Consider the following 17,237-nt stretch of genomic DNA (forward strand, 5'->3'; position numbering starts at 1 on the left):
CAAAGGATGCGAAGGGGCGCAAGGGGGGTGCAAAGGGGTGCAAGGGGGGTGCAAAGGGGGTGCAAAGGATGCAAAGGGGCACAAGGGCGGGTGCAGGGGGGGTGCAAAGGGGAGCAAGGGGGTGCAAAGAGGTTCGAAGAGGGGCAAAGGGGTTCAAAGAGGGGGCAAAGGGGTTCAAAGGGGCTCAAAGAGGGACAGAAGAGGGTGCAAAGGGTGCTAAGGAGGTGCAAAGGGGCTCAAAGGGGCGCAAAGAGGACGCAAAGTAAGTGCGAAGAGCCGCAAAGAAGGCGCAAAGGGGAAGAAAAGGGGGCACACGGGGAGGGGGTGCAAGGGGAAGCGCAAAGAGGGCGCAAAGAGGCGCAAAGGGGGCGCAAAGGGGCGCTCGGCAGGTGCCCCCCCCCCCCCAAGCTCCGTCCCGTCCCGCCCCGGGTTCCCGTCCCCCCCGCCTCCCCCCTTCTCGCCGCGCTCGGGGCTGCGCGGAAACCGCGGTTCGGATCCCGTGCGGAGCGGGGACCCGGGGGTGGGGGGGGGAGGCGGGACGAGGGAGGCAGCGGACACCGACAGAGCCGTTCATCGCTTTTATTTGCCGTGGGGCGCGCAGGGCGCGGCCCTAGCAGGTGGCGTAGGCGTTGGCCCGGTGGCGGATCTCCTCCAGCAGCCCCCACACCCGCCGCTCCAGCGCCTGCAGCCGCGAGGCCTTCGCCGCCATCGCCCGCTCGTTGGCCCCGAGGTGCCGCTCCAGTTCTGCGGGGACACGGGGGACACGGGGCACGGGGTGACCGCTGAGGTCACGGAGCCCGGCCGCACCTGGCCACCCCTCAGCCATGTCCCTCAGCACCTCGTCCACCCGTCCCTTAAACACCTCCAGGGAAGGGGACTCAACCACCTCCCTGGGCAGCCTCTGCCAGTGCCCAATGACCCTTTCCATGAAAGATTTTTTCCTAATGTCCAGCCTAAATCTCCCCTGGAGGAGCTTGAGGCCATTCCTTCTTGTCCTGTCCCCTGTCCCTTGGGAGAAGAGCCCAGCTCCCTCCTCTCCACAACCTCCTTTCAGGTAGTTGCAGACAGCAATGAGGTCACCCCTCAGCCTCCTCTTCTCCAGGCTAAACACCCCCAGCTCTCTCAGCCGCCCCTCATAAGGCCTGTTCTCCAGCCCCTTCACCAGCTTTGTTGCTCTTCTCTGGACTCTCTCCAGAGCCTCAACATCCTTCTTGTGGTGAGGGGCCCAGAACTGAACACAGGATTCGAGGAGCGGTCTCACCAGTGCCGAGTACAGAGGGAGAAGAACCTCCCTGGACCTGCTGGTCACACCGTTTCTGATCCAAGCCAAGATGCCATTGGCCTTCTTGGCCACCTGGGCCACTGCTGGCTCATGTTCAGTCACTGTCAACCAACACCCCCAGGTCTTTCTCCTCCAGGCAGCTTTCCAGCCAGACTTCTCCTAGTCTGTAGCTGCACAGGGTTGTTGTGCCCCAAGTGCAGGACCCGGCATTTGGCCAGTGCCTGAGAACCCTTTTGGTGAAGGGTTTTCCCAATGTCCAATCTAAACTTCCCCCACTAGTGCAGTTTTGGGCCGTTCCCTCTTGCCCCATCACCTATTGTGGTCTCACAGAATCACTAGGTTGGACAAGAACCCCAGGATCATCAAGACCAACCTTTCCTATCAATTACTAAACCATGCCCCTCATCACCAGTCTTTTAAACACCTCCAGGGATGGTGACTCAACCACCTCCCTGGGCAGCCTGTTACAGTGTTCTATGACCCTTTGTGTGAAAAATTTTTTCGTAGTGTCCAGCCTGAACCTCCCCTGGTGGAGCTTGAGGCCATTCCCTGTTGTCCTGTCCTCTGTCACTCAGGAGAAGAGCCCAGCTCCCTCCTCTCTACAATCTCCCACACGTAACCCCCCCCTCACCTTCCAGCTTCTTCTTGCTGCTGCTGGCCTTGTCCAGAAGGTCCCGGGCTTCTGCCGTCAGCCGCGTCACACGCTGCAGAGCCCCATTGGACACCCCTGCCAGCCCGCTGACCCGGCCCTTCAGCAGCACGTAGCGCTGCGTCACCTGTGCCAGGTCCTGGTGGCGTAAGGGCAAGGTGAGGCTGAGCACCCCCAGACCCCCACACCCCCTTGGTGCTGCGCCACAGCCAGGGCTCACCTGGCTGAGCGTCCCCGAGGCGGTGGTGGCACGTTGAGCCCTGTCCTTGGCTTGCTGGGCCACGCGGTGGGCATCCCGGCCCCGCTCCTGCAGGGCGGTGACACGCTGTGCCAGCTCCTGCAGCCGCCGCTGCACCCGCGACTCCTTCCCCTCCAGGGCCTGCAGCCTGCGCTCCGCCTGGGCAGGGACAGGTAGCAGCTGTCAGCAGGCACGGCGAAGGCCGCTGCCATCCTCACCGCTTCGCCAAACCCACAGCACCCGCCCCACGCCATCCACACCCCCATGGCACAGCCCCACCACCTCTAATGGCATCAGCCTCGCTCTCCATGGCATCAACCCTGTTGCTCCCAGTGGTACCAACACTGTTATTCCCAGTGTCCTCACAGCACTGACCCTGTTGCCCCCAGGATGCCCAAAGCACCATCCCTGGTCCCAAGCCGAGCTGGCAGCATTGGCCCTGGTCACCCAACACTCCCGTCCCCGCAGCCCCGGTGCCTCTCACCTCCTTGGCTCTGCTCTCAGCCTCCCGGATGGCATCCCTGGCACTCCGCAGGGCACTCCCCAAGGCCGTCGCCTGTGCCCGTGCCGCCTCCAGCGCCCGCTGCGTCCCCACCAGCTCATCCCTCACGCCCTCCGCTCGCTCCCTGTGGTGGCACAGGCAGCTCCAGTCCCCGCTAGAGCTGCGGGACAGACCTTCACTCCCTTGCCCACCCCAGCGCATCCCCCACTACTCACCTAGCATCCTGTCCCTGTGCCAGCAGCCCCCGTGCTGCGGCCAGCCCCTGTGCCGTGCTGTTCAGCACCGCGTCCACCCCTTCCAGCTGGCCGATGCTCTCCTGCATCTCTCGCAGCAGCTCTTGGATCCTGCTGGGGCTGCTGGGCAGGGAGATGTTCAACACCTGCCGTGCCACCAGCTCGATGCTGCCTGGGTCGGCTCCCTCCTCTGCGGGGACTCGGGGTGAGCTCAGGGTGGGCTCGGTGACCCCCGCTGTGCCCACCCCGTGCCGGTGCTACCTGCCAGGAAGGCCTTGATGCGGCGGATGAAGCCCCGTAGCTGGGCTGTCGCCTTCTCAGCACGGCTGCGGGCGGCCTGCGAGCGCCCCAGCGCCTCTTCTGCCCGGCTCCGAGCCCCCCGCGCCAGCTCCTGCACCTCCTCCATCTGGGGACAGGGCGCAGGGGGGGTGTGAGCGGACACGCACAGGGGACACGAGATGATGTGCAAGGGGTCATGGGGAGGTGTGCCACGGGGTGCAAGGAGACATGGAAAAGGGGTGAAATGGGACATCAAGGGGTGCAGCTGTGGCCTGCGGGCATGCAAGTGGCACAAGGAGCATCTATGAAGGGCCGTCAGAGGGTTATACGGGGCAGGGATGTGCTTGGAGGCATGGAAACGGGACATCAAAGGGGCATAGAAGGGGCACAAACAGGACACACAAAGGGAACACAAACCAACTGCCAGAAGTGCCATGAAGCCACTACCCCTACCTTCTGTGCCACCACACCCAGCTGTCCCAGTGCCACCTCCAGCTGCTGTGAGGTGTTATGGGCGCTGCTCAGGGCTCGAGCCGAGACGGGCAGTGCCCCCATGCACCCCGTGCCACCACAATGCCGTTTCCCCACTCCATCCAGGCACAAGGCTCCTCCACAAGGTGCTTCCTCGCAGCTCCGCTCCCCAGGCGCCCCACAAATCTGCAGTCATAAAATCATAGAATCACCAGGTTGGAAAAGACCCACCGGATCATAGAGTCCAACCATTCCCATCAATCACTAAACCATGTCCCTCAGTGCCTCATCCACCCATCCCTTAAACACCTCGAGGGAAGGTGACTCAACCACCTCCCTGGGCAGCCTGTTCCAGTGCCCAATGACCTTTTCTGTGAAAAATTTTTTCCTAATGTCCAGCCTGAACCTCCCCTGGTGCACCTTGAGGCCATTGCCCCTTGTCCCCTGTCACTTGGGAGAAGAGGCCAGCACCCTCCTCTCTGCAACCTCCTTTCAGGTAGTTGCAGAGAGCAATGAGGTCTCCTCTCAGCCTCCTCTTCTCATGCCAGTGGTGGAGGTGGCAGCTCAAAAGCACATGGGGAGAGAACCCTGTGCTGCTCCAATACAGGGATCTCCCCTCACACACCTGTTTGCCACTCACCAGTCCTATTCTCACCTTCTCATTGATCCCAGCAATGCTGAGTCCCATCACTCGTTTCTTTGCCTCCCGCAAGGATTTCCCTGCTGCAGCCATACCCCGGCGGAAAGCATCGCCCTGCTGCCGCAGCACCCGCTCAGTAGCCTGCCGTGTCGCCTGTGCTGCATTCAGCTCCCTGGCTGTGCCGTTGGCCATCGCCTCCGCCTGCCGCGAGTCCTCCACTGATGCCAAGATGCTGCGGTATGACTCTGCAGGTGCCAGCATCAGGGTTCATAGAATCATAGAATCATGAGGTTGGAAATGACCCACAGGATCATTGAGTCCAACCATTCCCATCAATCACTAAACCATGTCCCTCAGCACTTCATCCACCCATCCCTTAAACACCTCCAGGGAAGGGGACTCAGCCACCTCCCTGGGCAGCCTCTGCCAGTGCCCAATGACCCTTTCCATGAAAGATTTTTTCCTGATGTCCAGCCTGAACCTCCCCTGGCACAGCTTGGGGCCATTCCCTCTTGTCCTGTCCCCTGTCACCTGGGAGAAGAGCCCAGCTCCCTCCTCTCCACAACCTCCTTTCAGGTAGTTGTAGAGAGCAATGAGGTCTCCCCTCAGCCTCCTCTTCTCCAGGCTAAACACCCCCAGCTCTCTCAGCCGTTCCTCATAAGGCCTGTTCTCCAGCCCCTTCACCAGCTTTGTTGCTCTTCTCTGGACTCGCTCCAGAGCCTCAACATCCTTCTTGTGGTGAGGGGCCCAGAACTGAACACAGGATTCGAGGTTCAGCTGGGATGGTTGCCACTGAACCTCTCAATCCCTGCTGGATTCTCTTACCCCCAAATCCGGCTGCAGCTACGGTGCTGAGGAGGGTTTGGAGGTGGGAGGTGGTTCGGTTGAGACCCCCCAGCTGGTGGCTCAGCCCCGCTAGGCGGTTGCGGTGCTGCACATCTGCCTGGGCCAGCTGATCTAGATGTTGCTCCAGCTCTTGTAGTTGTTTCCAGAAGTCATCTAGCTCCATCCTTTTAGGGGAGAAGAGGAGTCTCAAGGCTTTTTGGGTGACAAAAGGGGGGGTTCCCCTGCCCCCCAGCCCACTGTGCACACTTGCCTGGTGCCGTCCAGCTGCCCTGGCAGCCCACTGAGGAGGGGGCCACCAAGGCTACTCCCCTCTCCCAGCAGCCGCTCCACGCGCTCCAGGGCCTCCTCCAGCTCCCGCAGGCGGCGGGGGCTGAGTGGGGGTGCTGAGCCCCCCTCTCGCAGTGCCCGCACCTGCGCCCCCAGGCGCCGCAGCCCGTCCCGCAGGCTGCCCAGGGCTGGATCCCAGCGCCCAAAGCAGGGGTGGCAGGGCAAGCAGTGGGGGAAGGCGTCCTGGTAGCCCCGCTGGCAGCGGTCACAGTGCAGCCCCCCAAATCCCGGGCGGCACTGGCACTGCCCGCTGGCCTGCTCACACTGCAGGCTCTCGGCGCCCACCGGCTCGCACTCGCAGGCTGCAGAGACAGGCGGTAGCATGGCCAGGCCTCCTCAGAGACCCCCATGCCCCCAGAGTGCCACCATGTCCCCAGCATCCTACCGTGTCCTTCTGCATCTCCAGGGTTTCAACATGTCCCAAGGGTCTCTTACGTCCCCACAATCCCACCGTGTACCCAAGGTCCCCCGAGGCCCCCATATCCCCAGAGATCCACCCTGTCCCCAGCATCCAACTGTGTTTCCAGTGTCCCCAATTCCCCCACAGTCTTCCATGTCCCCAGCATCCCAGCATGACCCCAGTGTCTCCCATATCTGAAGGGTTCCATTGCATCTCCATAGCCTCACCAAATCCCCAGGATCTCCTAAGTCTCCTGTGTCACCAGTGTCCCACCATCTCCCTAGGGTCTCCCACCATGCCCCCAGGGTAATTCAAGTCCCCAGGGCACCACCATGTCCCTAGAGTCCCATCATGCACCGAGGGTACCTCCATGAGCCCCTGTTTCCACAAGACCTCCCATTTCCCATGGCCCCCACGTCCTCAGACTTGCTGCATCCCTGGTCCCCGAGATGTGTCCCCACCTCGGCACTCCTGCTCGGGGTCTCCCCAGTGATGCTCCTGGCACTGGGAGCAGACGCGGCCCCCGAAGCCGGGTCGGCACTGGCACTGGCCCGTCATCTGCAGCGAGAGCAACATGCTCAGCCAGGACTCTCGCCCAGCCCCAGGAGGGCAGTGGAGCCATACTGGGGTGCTCAGGTGCTGGGGTGTCGAGGTGCCAGGGGTCTGACCGTGTCGCAGGTGGGGTGCAGGGCATGTGTGGGGTGGCAGCTGCAGGGCTCGCAGCCCCCTGGCCCCCCCAGGCTCCAGAAGTGGGGTGCGCAGCGGTCGCAGCTCTTGCCCACCACGTTCGGGCGGCAGGTGCAGGCACCCGTGCCATGGTCACAGTCGCAGGTGCCAGCGGTGCAGTGGGAGGCCAAGGTGCCCCGTGGGTCACAGCTGCAGCCTGTGGGCAACCACGTGGGGCTCAGCCCGTACCCCCAACCTGGGAGATGCCTTTCTGGCATCTGAACCCAGCATCCCAAATTTCCTGCCTGGCCCCCAAGCTCATGCACGGCTCCGACTCCTCCCAACACCTGCCTCTCTGACCCCAGTCCTTGTCCCCTGACAAATTCAAACCCTAAGCACAGCACCAAACTCCGCTGACACCCCCAAATCTCTCCAAACTCCACTTGGCTCTGACCTCACCCAGCCCCAAACCCCTCCAACAGCCTCAAACTCTGTCCCCAATCCAAATCTCTCCACACCCCAGCATAACGCCGAGCCTCACCCCCATCCCGAGCCCTTGCATCACCCGCACCCCCACATCCCCAGCCCCTGGCACATCCCCAGCCCCGGCACAGCCCCTCACTCACGCCGGCAGCTCCGTTGAAGGGCGTTGCCGTAGTAGCCAGGCTGGCAGTGGGCGCAGTGGGGTCCGGCAGTGTTGTAGAGGCAGCGCAGGCAGTGCCCAGTGCGAGGGTCGCAGGCTCCTGGGTCACTGGCATCGATGTTATTGTTGCACTGGCAGGGCCGGCACACGCCCCCCTCCATCTCTGGCGCCCCAAAGTAGCCGGGGGAGCAGCGGTCGCAGCGGGGTCCTGCAGGGAGGATGGGGCTGTGGGTGCTGAGGTCCCACAGCTCTGGTGCTTGGTGGGGTCCCTGCTGCCCGGTGCTTGCTCTGCTCCTCACCAGCGTAGCCGGGTGCGCAGAGGCAGACGATGTGGTGGGTCTCCTCGTCGGCATGGCAGGCGCTGCCGTGGTAGTGCCGTGTGCCAGGGTAGCCGGGGCAGGGGCAGGGCCGGCACTGCTGCCCTGAGCCCAGCACAGGGTCCCCGTAGTAACCATCCTGGCACCTGCAAGGATGAGGAGTGAGTGCCCTGTGGGGTCCATCTCACCCTTCATATCCCACCCCACCATTCCATATCATCCATACCACTCTGTACCATCATACTGCATCTGACCTCATACATTCTATCACATCTCATCCCGCTATTTCATCCCACCTCATAGAATCATAGAATCACCACGTTGAAAAAGACCCACTGGATCATTGAGTCCAACCATTCCCATCAATCACTAAATCATGTCCCTCAGCACCTCGTGCACCCGTCCCTTAAACACCTCCAGGGAAGGTGACTCAAGCACCTCCCTGGGCAGCCTCTGCCAGTGCCCAATGACCCTTTCCATGAAAGACTTTTTCCTAATGTCCAGCCTAAATCTCCCCTGGTGGAGCTTGAGGCCATTCCCTCTCGTCCTGTCCCCTGTCACTTGGGAGAAGAGCCCAGCTCCCTCCTCTCCACAACCTCCTTTCAGGTAGTTGCAGACAGCAATGAGGTCTCCCCTCAGCCTCCTCTTCTCCAGGCTAAACACCCCCAGCTCTCTCAGCCGCTCCTCATAAGGCCTGTTCTCCAGCCCCCTCACCAGCTTTGTTGCTCTTCTCTGGACTCACTCCAGAGCCTCAACATCCTTCTTGTGCTGAGGGGCCCAGAACTGAGCACAGGATTCGAGGAGCGGTCTCACCAGTGCCGAGTACAGAAGGAAAGTAACCTCCCTGGACCAGTGGGTCACGCTGTTTCTGATACCTCACCTCATCGTACTCCATCCCATCTCATCCCTTCCCATCATATCCAATCCTACCATCTGATCATAACCCTTCTATCCCATCCCATTATATCTATCCCATCTCATCTTATTCTGTGCCCTCCCCTCTGAGCAGGCTCACCTCTCGCAGTGCCGGCCAGCGGTGTGGTCGCGGCAGCGCAGGCAGGTGCCCGTGCGGGGGTCGCAGTCCTCGGCGTGGCCGTTGCACTGGCAGGGCCGGCAGGCAGGGAAGCCCCAGTGGCCGGGCTGGCACTCGTCACACTGCCGGCCCACGGTGCCGGGCTGGCACCGGCACTGCCCGCTCACCGCATCGCACAGCTGGGACACAGAGCCCTCCGGGGAGCAGGCGCAGGCTGTGGGGTGGCACGGCTCAGGTCAGGCACACGGGTGCAGGGACACGGGGATGGACAGACAGACAGATGAGGGACCAGCACCCAGGTCACGGCCAACCCACAGATGACTGCACAGGGGGGCTTGTGGACACACAGGCAGGCAAGCAGGTGGCTGGATGGACAGGTGAGTGAGTGTAAGGCAGCACCTGCACCTGGCAGGAGCACAGAGCTTGGATGGATGGATGGATGGATGGACAGGTGGATGGATGGAAAGACAGGTGGACACAGGGGGAAGCGGAACCCAACCCATGGGCTTCAGGAGAGCAAGGCTGAGACGGACAAATGCACAGACAGACAAGTGAACACACAGATGGGCACCGAATGGGGCTCTGACAACTGGACAGACAGACAGAAAGGAGGGACAGGGATGCTAGGTAGGCACAGATCCCACTACTCACGGCTGCAGCCCAGGGGCCCGAAGCCGTAGCTGCCTGGGGCGCAGCGGTCGCAGCGCCGGCCGAGGACGTGGGGTTTGCACTCGCACTGCCCTCCCTGCTCCTGGCACTCGCTGCTGCGGGAGCCCTGCGGGTCGCACTGGCAGGCTGCAGGCAGCAGGGACAGCAGGGACAGCAGATCAGGGCTGCCCTGCTCACGCCCTGGCACCGATCCCCTCCCCACCCCGGCGTGGACACAGCCCCATCCTGACCCACCATACCAGGCAGGGCTGCCCGCTGTCCCCCTCCCATCCTCCGTCCCCGGCAGCGTGCGGTGCCCGTGCTGTCCCCACTCACGCAGCGCCCCGCCGTGCAGCAGAGCCGAGACGCTGCAGACCAGGCGGGCACAGGCCTGGGCCAGCGGGGATGGAGGGGCCATGCGAAACGCCTCCAGGCACTGGTACCGCTCCAGCTCCTCCCGATGCGCTGCCCCCTCAGCTCCGTGGAAGCCCGGTAGCTCCAGCACCCGCGGCAGGAGCACCAGCTGTACCAGGCAACGAGAAGGGGAGAGTAGATGGGGCTGGGGAAGCACAGCCACCTTCGACCGTTGGACCTGGCCCCTGCTCCCAGGCCATATCCATCTGCCCCAGGGCACACCTGACCCTGCTGGGGGCTCAACCTCCCCAGCCCCATCTCTGTTGATATCCCCAACCCCATCAGCATCCCCAGTCCCATTGGTAGTCCAACCCAAATTGCCATTCCCACAGGCTTCCTTATTCCCATCCCTGCTGACATCCCTAAGGCCAGCCCCATCTCCATCAGCGTCCCCAGTCCCATTGGTATCTCCTTTCCTATCAACATCCCCATCCCCATCAACAATGCCATCCACATTCACTTTCCCATCCCCTTCCCTATGACCATCAACATGGTCTTTCCCACCTCCTTCCCCATCCCCATCCCCATCCCCATCCCCATCCCCATCCCCATCCCCATCCCCATCCCCATCCCTATCCCTATCCCTATCCCTATCCCTATCCCCGTCCCTGTCCCTATTCCCATCCCCACACCAAGCAAAGCCCCAGATGGGAGTCACTGCCACCCCAGTATGTGATGATCTGTCCCTGCCCACCACCCCAACCCTCCTGAGCACCAGGTGTGGGGCACAGTGGGTCCCCCCTCACCGAGTCAATGAGGATGAAGGCACTGGGGTGGCGCTGGGTGACCCCGGCCCGCTGAAGCCGCACGGTCACCTCATAGGGGGTGCTGGGCTCAAAGCAGAAGGGCCGGGACAGCAGCACGTACCTGTGAAGAGGCAGGTGTCAGGGTATAGGCACAACGGGCCTGTGAGGGTGGCAGCAGGACCCAACCAGCTTCCCTGTCCCCATTCCCATCCCTCATCTCTTTGATCAGACTGTCCTAGTTTCCATCCCATCCTCATCCCTCAGTTCTGGGAGAGTGGCAGGGATCTGAACAGGCTGGACTGCTGGGCTGAGGCCAACGGCATGAGGTTTAACAAGGCCAAATGCCGGGTCCTGCACTTGGGGCACAACAACCCTGTGCAGCTACAGACTAGGAGAAGTCTGTCTAGAAAGCTGCCTGGAGGAGAGGGACCTGGGGGTGTTGGTTGACAGTGACTGAACATGAGCCAGCAGTGGCCCAGGTGGCCAAGAAGGCCAATGGCATCTTGGCTTGGATCAGAAACGGTGTGACCAGCAGGGCCAGGGAGGTTATTCTCCCTCTGTACTTGGCACTGGGGAGACCAGCTCCTAGAATCCTGTGCTCAGTTCTGGGCCCCCTCACCACAAGAAGGATGTTGAGGCTCTGGAGCAAGGCCAGAGAAGAGCAACAAAGCTGGTGAGGGGGCTGGAGAACAGGCCTTATGAGGAGCGGCCTGAGAGAGGCTGGGGGGTGTTTAGCCTGGAGAAGAGGAGGCTGAGGGGAGACCTCATTGCTCTCTCCAACTGCCTGAAAGGAGGTTGTGGAGAGGAGGGAGCTGGGCTCTTCTCCCAAGTGACAGGGGACAGGACAAGAGGGAATGGCCTCAAGCTCCGCCAGGGGAGGTTCAGGCTGGACATTAGGAAAAAATTTTTCATGGAAAGGGTCATTGGGCACTGGCAGAGGCTGCCCAGGGAGGGGTTTGATTCACCTTCCCTGGAGGTGTTTAAGGGACGGGTGGACGAGGTGCTGAGGGACATGGTTTAGTGATTGATGGGAATGGTTGGACTCGATGATCCGGTGGGTCTTTTCCAACCTGGTGATTCTATGATTCTATGAACCTTGTCCCTGCCCTGGCCCAATCCTAGTCCCCTTCCCCACCCCATCCCCATCCCACCCTCATCCCACCCTGTCCCCACCTCTGGCTGTGGGGCAGGCTCTCTCGGTACATCTGCTCGGAGGGCAGGAGGTTCCCGCAGCGAGGGCTGGTGGGCAGTGCCCGTGATGTGACGCTGACCACGGCCTCCCAGTCCTCGGCCGACTGCGGCGACAGGCAAGGCAGCGTCAGGGCCGCAGGGCACCATACGCACCGTGGTTGTGGCCGTGGCCGTGGCTGCACTCACCTCGGGCTCATAGCGCAGTAGCAGCTCGTAGTCCATGGGGTAGGGTACATTGTCCACGTGGAAGGTCAGGCCAGCTCCATCCCGCACCCGGGCGAACCCTGAGCCCGTCCAGGTCACCATGCGCCCAGTGCCGTCCCGCACCACCTCCTCCACGTCCGGCTGGGCAGGGCACGGTCACGGCTTGGCCATGGCTGCCCCTGCCATGCCCCATCCCAGCCCCGGCGCTCACCTTGGGGGGCGGCTGGCGGCTGCGGCGAGAGGGGCTGCGAGGCTGGGAGGTGCGAGGGGGGCTGCGCTGGTGCTGCGGGCGCCCCTTCCGCCCCCCTGGTTCCCTGGGGTCGTAATCCAGGCAGTCCTGGGGCACCTCTGCCCGCACGGCACCCTGTGGGGATGTGGGAGCCATGCACGGGGACAGCCACGCACGGGGACAGCAGTGCACAGGGCACGGGGACAGCCACACGTGGAGCAGGGTGTGCGGTGATAGCCATGTGCAAGCCCAAGCTGGGGGTGCAAGGCTCCCCCAGGGAGACTCACCGGGAGCTGAGGGTGGCTGTGGCCGCGGCTGGTGGCCTGTTCAGCCTCGTAGGTGTAGTAGTCAAGGGGCGCACAGAAGAAGCCAGGCTGCACCTGGTTGCACTGCCGCCCCATGATGTGGGGACGGCATGGACAAGCCCCATCCTCCATGGAGCACCTGGGGATGACCACCCTGTCCTTTTGTCTGTCCTTCTGTCCAGATCTGTCTTCACTCCTCCCTCCCTCCCTCCATCCCTGTCTTCATCCCTTCATCTCAGGGGATGGAGATATCCCATTCCATCCTGCCACCCCAGCCTAGTCTGTCTCCCCAGCCTTGGCCCCATCTCTCCACCGATGTTCTCATCCCTCCCTCTGTGCTCGACCCCCAGCTCTGTCCCCACGCCCCCCCAGCCGCATGCTGTGTGCTGTGCTTGGCCCCACCGGTTGCTGTAGGCTCCTCCGAAGTCGCAGGCGCAGGGCCGGCAGCCCCCGACATCGTAGCTCAAGCCCCAGAACTCAGGCTGCAGGGAGAGGGAGGGATGTGGGGCAGCTATGGGGCCAGCTCAGCCCTGGGGGTGGCTGTGGGGCTGGGGAGAGCTGAGGCGATGGTGTGAGGTTTGGGGCAGGCTGGGGACACTCACCACGCACTGGCTGCAGGAGCGCCCGGCCACGAAGCGTTTGCAGTAGCAGTCTCCGCTGATGGGGTCACAGGGGGAGCTGCCCGCCACCGTGCCCCGTGGGTCGCACCTGCACGCTGCCCCCCGACATGCGCGTGCGCCCCCCACATGTGAGGGGCTGCCTCGGGGCACCACAGCCCACAGGCTTCATAGCCCTCCATCCCATGTCCTTCCATCCCTCACCCTTCTGTTCCCATCTCCCTGTCCTCATTCCTCCATCCACACCCCTCCATCCTCATCTCTCCATTTCCATCCCGCCATTCCACATCCCTCCATCCCATATCCCCCATCTCCATCCCTCCATTCCACATCCCTCCGTTCCGCATCTCTCCATCCCTTATCCCCCATCTCCATCCCTCTGTTCCACATCCCTCCATTCCACATCCCTCTGTTCCACATCCCTCCATTCCACATCCCTCTGTTCCACATCTCTCCATCCCATATCCCCCACCTCCATACCTCCATTCCACATCTCTCCATCCCATATCCCCCATCTCCATCCCTCCATCCCATAGCCCCCATCTCCATCCCTCCATTCCACATCCCTCCGTTCCACATCTCTCCATCCCATATCCCCCATCTCCATCCCTCCATCCCACATCTCTCCATCCCATATTCCCCATCTCCATCCATCTGCCCTGCATCCTCCCATCCCCATCCCCATCCCAGCTCACGCTGGCAGCCCTGGGGGTCGCCGTGGCTGAGGCCATAGGCACCGTGCCGGCAGCGGTCGCAGCGGGGACCTGCCACGTTCTCCTTGCAGCGGCACTGCCCCGCGATCATGCCCAGTGTCACATCCGTGTGCCCATCGCACGCGCCCCCATCCAGCGAGCCTGCTGGGTCACAGTCACACGCTGCCAAGAGAGAGAAAGAGACCATCAGGAGCTGGGGCTGCCAGCACTGGGAGCCATGGAGACAGGGTTGGTGGCACCAGGAGCCATGGAGACAGGGTTGGTGGCACAAGGGGCCATTCAGATGGGGCTGGTGGTGCCAGAAGCCATGGAGATGGGGCTGGTAGCACTAGGAGCCATGGAGATAGGGTTGTTGACACAAGGAGCCATGGAGATGGGGTTGGTGGCACTAGGAGACATGGAGATGGGGCTGGTGGCACCAGAAGCCATGGAGATGGGGCTGGTGGCACTAGGAGCCATGGAAATGAGGCTGGTGGCACCAGGATCCATGAGGCTGGGGTCCCGGGGCACTCACGGGCGCAGGCGGTGGGGGAGCGGATGTCGGAGCGGGGGTGTCGGTAGTAGAAGGGCTTGCAGAGGTGGCAGCGGCGGCCCATGGTGTTGTGCTGGCAGTCGTCGCACACGGCCCCGCTGGCGTTCCCCGTGGCCAGGAAAACAGCCATGTCGAAGTGGCACCGCCGCGAGTGCTCGTTGCAGTCACAGCCTGCGGGGACAGAGCCGCGGCACGGCGTGCGGCACCCCAGTCCCACCAGGCAGCGTCCCCAGAGCCAGACTCCAGCTGGCAGGATCCCCTCATCCCCAAACCCCCCCGATCACAGTCTGCAGCACCTCTGCCCTCCCAACCCACAACCCCAAAACATGGCATGGGAGACTCTCGATCCTCATCCCCAAGCCACAGCCCAGGGAACGCTGAACTCCCCTCGAACAACACGCAGGAGCCCTGAATTCCCCAAGAATGACATGCAGGACCCCCATTCCCCGAGCCCAGCTTGTGGAACCCCGAGGCTTCGGGCACAGCGTGGCACGAGGCACTCACGGCGGCAGGCGTTGGTGCTGGAGCCCTCGGCTGGGCGCCAGGGCAGGTCGTGGTAGAAGTCCTGGCAGTGCTCACAGTTCAGTCCTTGCGTGTGGTGCTCGCAGACACAGCGCCCGTGGATCTGAGAGGGCAGCACCCGGCTCAGCAAGGCCAGTAGGTCCCACGGGCGCTGTGCCGGGCTGGCGCATATCTCACCATGCCGGGGACGGAGGACGATGGGGCACCAGGTGCCGGGGCACAGTGGGCAGCGTGGCCGTGGCAGAAGCAGCTCCCGCGCAGCACCAGCTCGTCCACGGCGTAGTAGTACTTGTGCAACACCTCGCGCCGTGTGTCCAGCAGGTTGTCCCCCAGTGTGTGCAGCTTGGTGAAGTTCAACCGCAGGTTGGTGACACGCAGCAGGTCTGGGACGTGGAATGGCACCATCAGCACCCACCCCACCGAATCCGTGGCCCCAGCAACCCCAGCCACGCACCCTGGATGTCCGGGCTGTAGGGATCCGCCACGGGAATGGAGGGGTCTAGCACCTTGAAGATGACCTGGGAGGAGGAAGGAGAGGAGGTGAGTCTGGGTGTCCCTGCATCCCAGCCCCACTCCATGGCATCCCAGCCCCACGCACCTCGCCGTGGCTGGAGGGTTCAATCTCGGAGTAGCGCTGGTCACACAGCACCTCATCCACCAGCCCCGAGGGTTGGCTGGGGATGCCGGGGAAGAGCTTGGAGCAGTTGTAGGCAAAGTAGCGATAGACCTTCCAGCTGCGTCCAAAGTCAGCCGAGCGCTCCACCAGCATGGCCGCGGGGCGGAAGGTCTAGGGGACACCAAGCTGGGATGGGGTGCAGCCCTGCGGCCCCGCTGTGTCCATCCCATCCAATCGCATCCTGTCCCAGCCACCCATGTGCCAGGACCCACCTTGAACTTCATGATGAGGTGGGTGAAGTGGAACTCGCCTTCCAGGTCCAGGCGGATGCTGACATGCTCCACGCCTGGAGGGGACAGTGAGGTGATGGCCAAGGCTGGGGAAGACCTCACTGGGTGCCTGGCCACACAGCCCTGAGGAACATGCACAGGGGAGTGGCCCCACTGCTGCCCCAGCCTTACCATTCTCAGACTGCCACCAGGTCCGCTGGCCATGGGGACCGCTCAGGTAGATGACATTCTCTATACGGTGGCTCTCGGGCAGGGATGGGTCCCGCGAGTCGCAGGTGAAGCATTTCTCCGAGTCCTGTGCCAGGGAATGGCAGCATCAGGAAATGGGGTGGCCAGAGATCGTGCCGGTGCCTGGCTGTGCTGGGGCTGGGGGCTCACCTGGAGGTGGCTGACGATGCAGTACTCCTGGGGCCCGTCCAGCCCACAGGTGGAGGTGGCACTCAAGCTGGGGGCTCGCCCCACCAGCAGGTTCCCCGTGGCTGGATAGCAGCTGCCACGGGCACAGCCGTGGCTCGGGTTGGGCTCCTGCCAGCCCCCCGCCGCCGGCACCCCCACTGCAGGGAGCACAAGGGCAAGGGCTGGGGGCTGTGCCAGGGCACCCCCGACCCCTGTGTGCCCCAAAGCCTGCCTGGCACCCTCCCCACCCCCGAACGTCCCATCCCCACGTCCCGACCCACTGATGCAGCATGAAGCTCCGTGACCCGGAAAGGTGCTGGCAGCAGCGCTGGCGCCTCGTGACCGGGGGGGCAGGGAGCATCGGGCAGTGGGGGCGAGGCGGGGGCTGGGATGTTTGTGCTCCTGGGGCACCAAGCAGTGCCGGGGGGAGCCAGGGGCCAGGTCAGGCGCTTGCTAATCCCTCCGAGGCTCAGCACAGCCCAGATTCCCCGCTGGAATTTGCAGCCGTCAGGCCCTGGCTGCTGCTGGCCAGGGAGCATCGCCAGTGCCACCCGCTGCTGCCCAGCGGATCTGCCAGGCAGGGGTCCTGGGGCCACCACAGCTACCGGCCACCGAGCCCAGTGCTTACCCAGGAGGAGAGCGAGCGCCAGGAGGTCCATGCGCAGCCACAGGCTCCGTCTGGGGGGACACAGAGGTGGCACTGTGGCAGGGTGTGGGGCACAGGGTGGCCCCAGCAGGGCCGTGCACCCCAGGGTGCTCCCACCCAGAGCTGGCGCTGAGGAGAGCCAAGGGAAGCACGTGTAGTTGGGTCCCAAAGTTCCCCAGGGTGCCGTTCACTGCCCACCCCCATGGCCGTGTCCCAGCCCCACCCGAGCTGTGCTGTACACAATCCTGCCCGCGTCGGGGCAGATCCATCCCTTCAAGTGACACTGGTGTCCCTGGGGGGACGGAGCGCCAGGCCAAGGCCACCCGGGGAGGGCAGCCAGGAGTGCCGGATGCGGCTGGGCAAGGCGTCTGTGCCGCTGGCCGGGGTCCCGCTGTTAAATTTAGGCTGGAGCTGCCTTTTGTGCTTCCTTCTCTCCCGGTACCACCCGTTCTCAGGCTCCCAAGCGCTGGATCAAAGCCTGGCTCCGGCACTGCCCAAACACATCTTTCCTGTCCCCGTGTGGGAGCCAGTCAGAGCAGGGGGGCTCGGGATGGCGGGGGCAGCCGGGACTCTGTCCCGCCACAGAGCCTGCTCGAAGCCACGCCAAGGCGGGCAAGGCCACATGCCAGCGAGGGGTTCCCC

The 17,237-nt window shown here is 63.3% G+C and overlaps 2 protein-coding genes across 3 annotated transcripts; both read right to left on the bottom strand.

Annotated features, from left to right (window-relative positions):
- Nucleotides 1–571: 571 nt before the first annotated feature.
- Nucleotides 572–5,401, bottom strand: LOC138725293 (laminin subunit beta-2-like). The gene is made up of 9 exons (XM_069866079.1): nucleotides 5,120–5,401; nucleotides 4,310–4,539; nucleotides 3,637–3,840; nucleotides 3,166–3,310; nucleotides 2,887–3,094; nucleotides 2,654–2,795; nucleotides 2,152–2,328; nucleotides 1,914–2,070; nucleotides 572–744 (listed from the first exon to the last, which is right to left on the bottom strand). The coding sequence occupies exons 1-9, from the start codon at nucleotides 5,301–5,303 to the stop codon at nucleotides 611–613; spliced, it is 1,581 nt and encodes a 526-aa protein (XP_069722180.1). The 5' UTR covers nucleotides 5,304–5,401; the 3' UTR covers nucleotides 572–610.
- On the bottom strand, nucleotides 5,327–16,671 carry LOC138725292 (laminin subunit beta-1-like). 2 transcript variants are annotated; one of them, XM_069866077.1, is made up of 25 exons: nucleotides 16,578–16,671; nucleotides 15,932–16,107; nucleotides 15,725–15,848; nucleotides 15,536–15,609; nucleotides 15,246–15,434; nucleotides 15,102–15,165; nucleotides 14,825–15,030; nucleotides 14,630–14,750; nucleotides 14,108–14,296; nucleotides 13,576–13,755; nucleotides 12,866–12,978; nucleotides 12,666–12,745; nucleotides 12,246–12,402; nucleotides 11,941–12,093; nucleotides 11,712–11,870; nucleotides 11,508–11,629; nucleotides 10,335–10,455; nucleotides 9,511–9,697; nucleotides 9,178–9,321; nucleotides 8,509–8,740; nucleotides 7,476–7,639; nucleotides 7,160–7,384; nucleotides 6,536–6,750; nucleotides 6,329–6,425; nucleotides 5,327–5,769 (listed from the first exon to the last, which is right to left on the bottom strand). In XM_069866077.1, exons 1-25 carry the CDS (start codon nucleotides 16,606–16,608, stop codon nucleotides 5,327–5,329), a joined length of 3,966 nt encoding a protein of 1,321 aa, XP_069722178.1. In that variant the 5' UTR covers nucleotides 16,609–16,671. The 2 variants fall into 2 exon arrangements, with proteins under 2 accessions (XP_069722178.1, XP_069722179.1); XM_069866078.1 differs by lacking the exon at nucleotides 11,941–12,093.
- Between the last annotated feature and the right edge of the window lie 566 nt (nucleotides 16,672–17,237).

This window comes from Phaenicophaeus curvirostris, chromosome 11, assembly GCF_032191515.1.
Source record: "Phaenicophaeus curvirostris isolate KB17595 chromosome 11, BPBGC_Pcur_1.0, whole genome shotgun sequence".
Classification (NCBI taxonomy): Eukaryota; Metazoa; Chordata; class Aves; order Cuculiformes; family Cuculidae; genus Phaenicophaeus; species Phaenicophaeus curvirostris.

Excerpts from the sequence above, each read along its gene's own strand:
- LOC138725293 (XM_069866079.1), bottom strand. The coding sequence starts at position 5,303 with ATGGAGCTAGATGACTTCTGGAAACAACTACAAGAGCTGGAGCAACAT. Across the intron at positions 3,311-3,636 it reads TGGGTGTGGTGGCACAGAAG|ATGGAGGAGGTGCAGGAGCT; the intron begins GTAGGGGTAGTG and ends CCCTGTCCCCAG. Across the intron at positions 3,095-3,165 it reads CATCAAGGCCTTCCTGGCAG|AGGAGGGAGCCGACCCAGGC; the intron begins GTAGCACCGGCA and ends GAGTCCCCGCAG.
- LOC138725292 (XM_069866077.1), bottom strand. The coding sequence starts at position 16,608 with ATGGACCTCCTGGCGCTCGCTCTCCTCCTGG. Across the intron at positions 12,403-12,665 it reads GGAGGAGCCTACAGCAACCG|GTGCTCCATGGAGGATGGGG; the intron begins GTGGGGCCAAGC and ends GGTCATCCCCAG. Across the intron at positions 11,871-11,940 it reads GCCGCCAGCCGCCCCCCAAG|CCGGACGTGGAGGAGGTGGT; the intron begins GTGAGCGCCGGG and ends TGCCCTGCCCAG.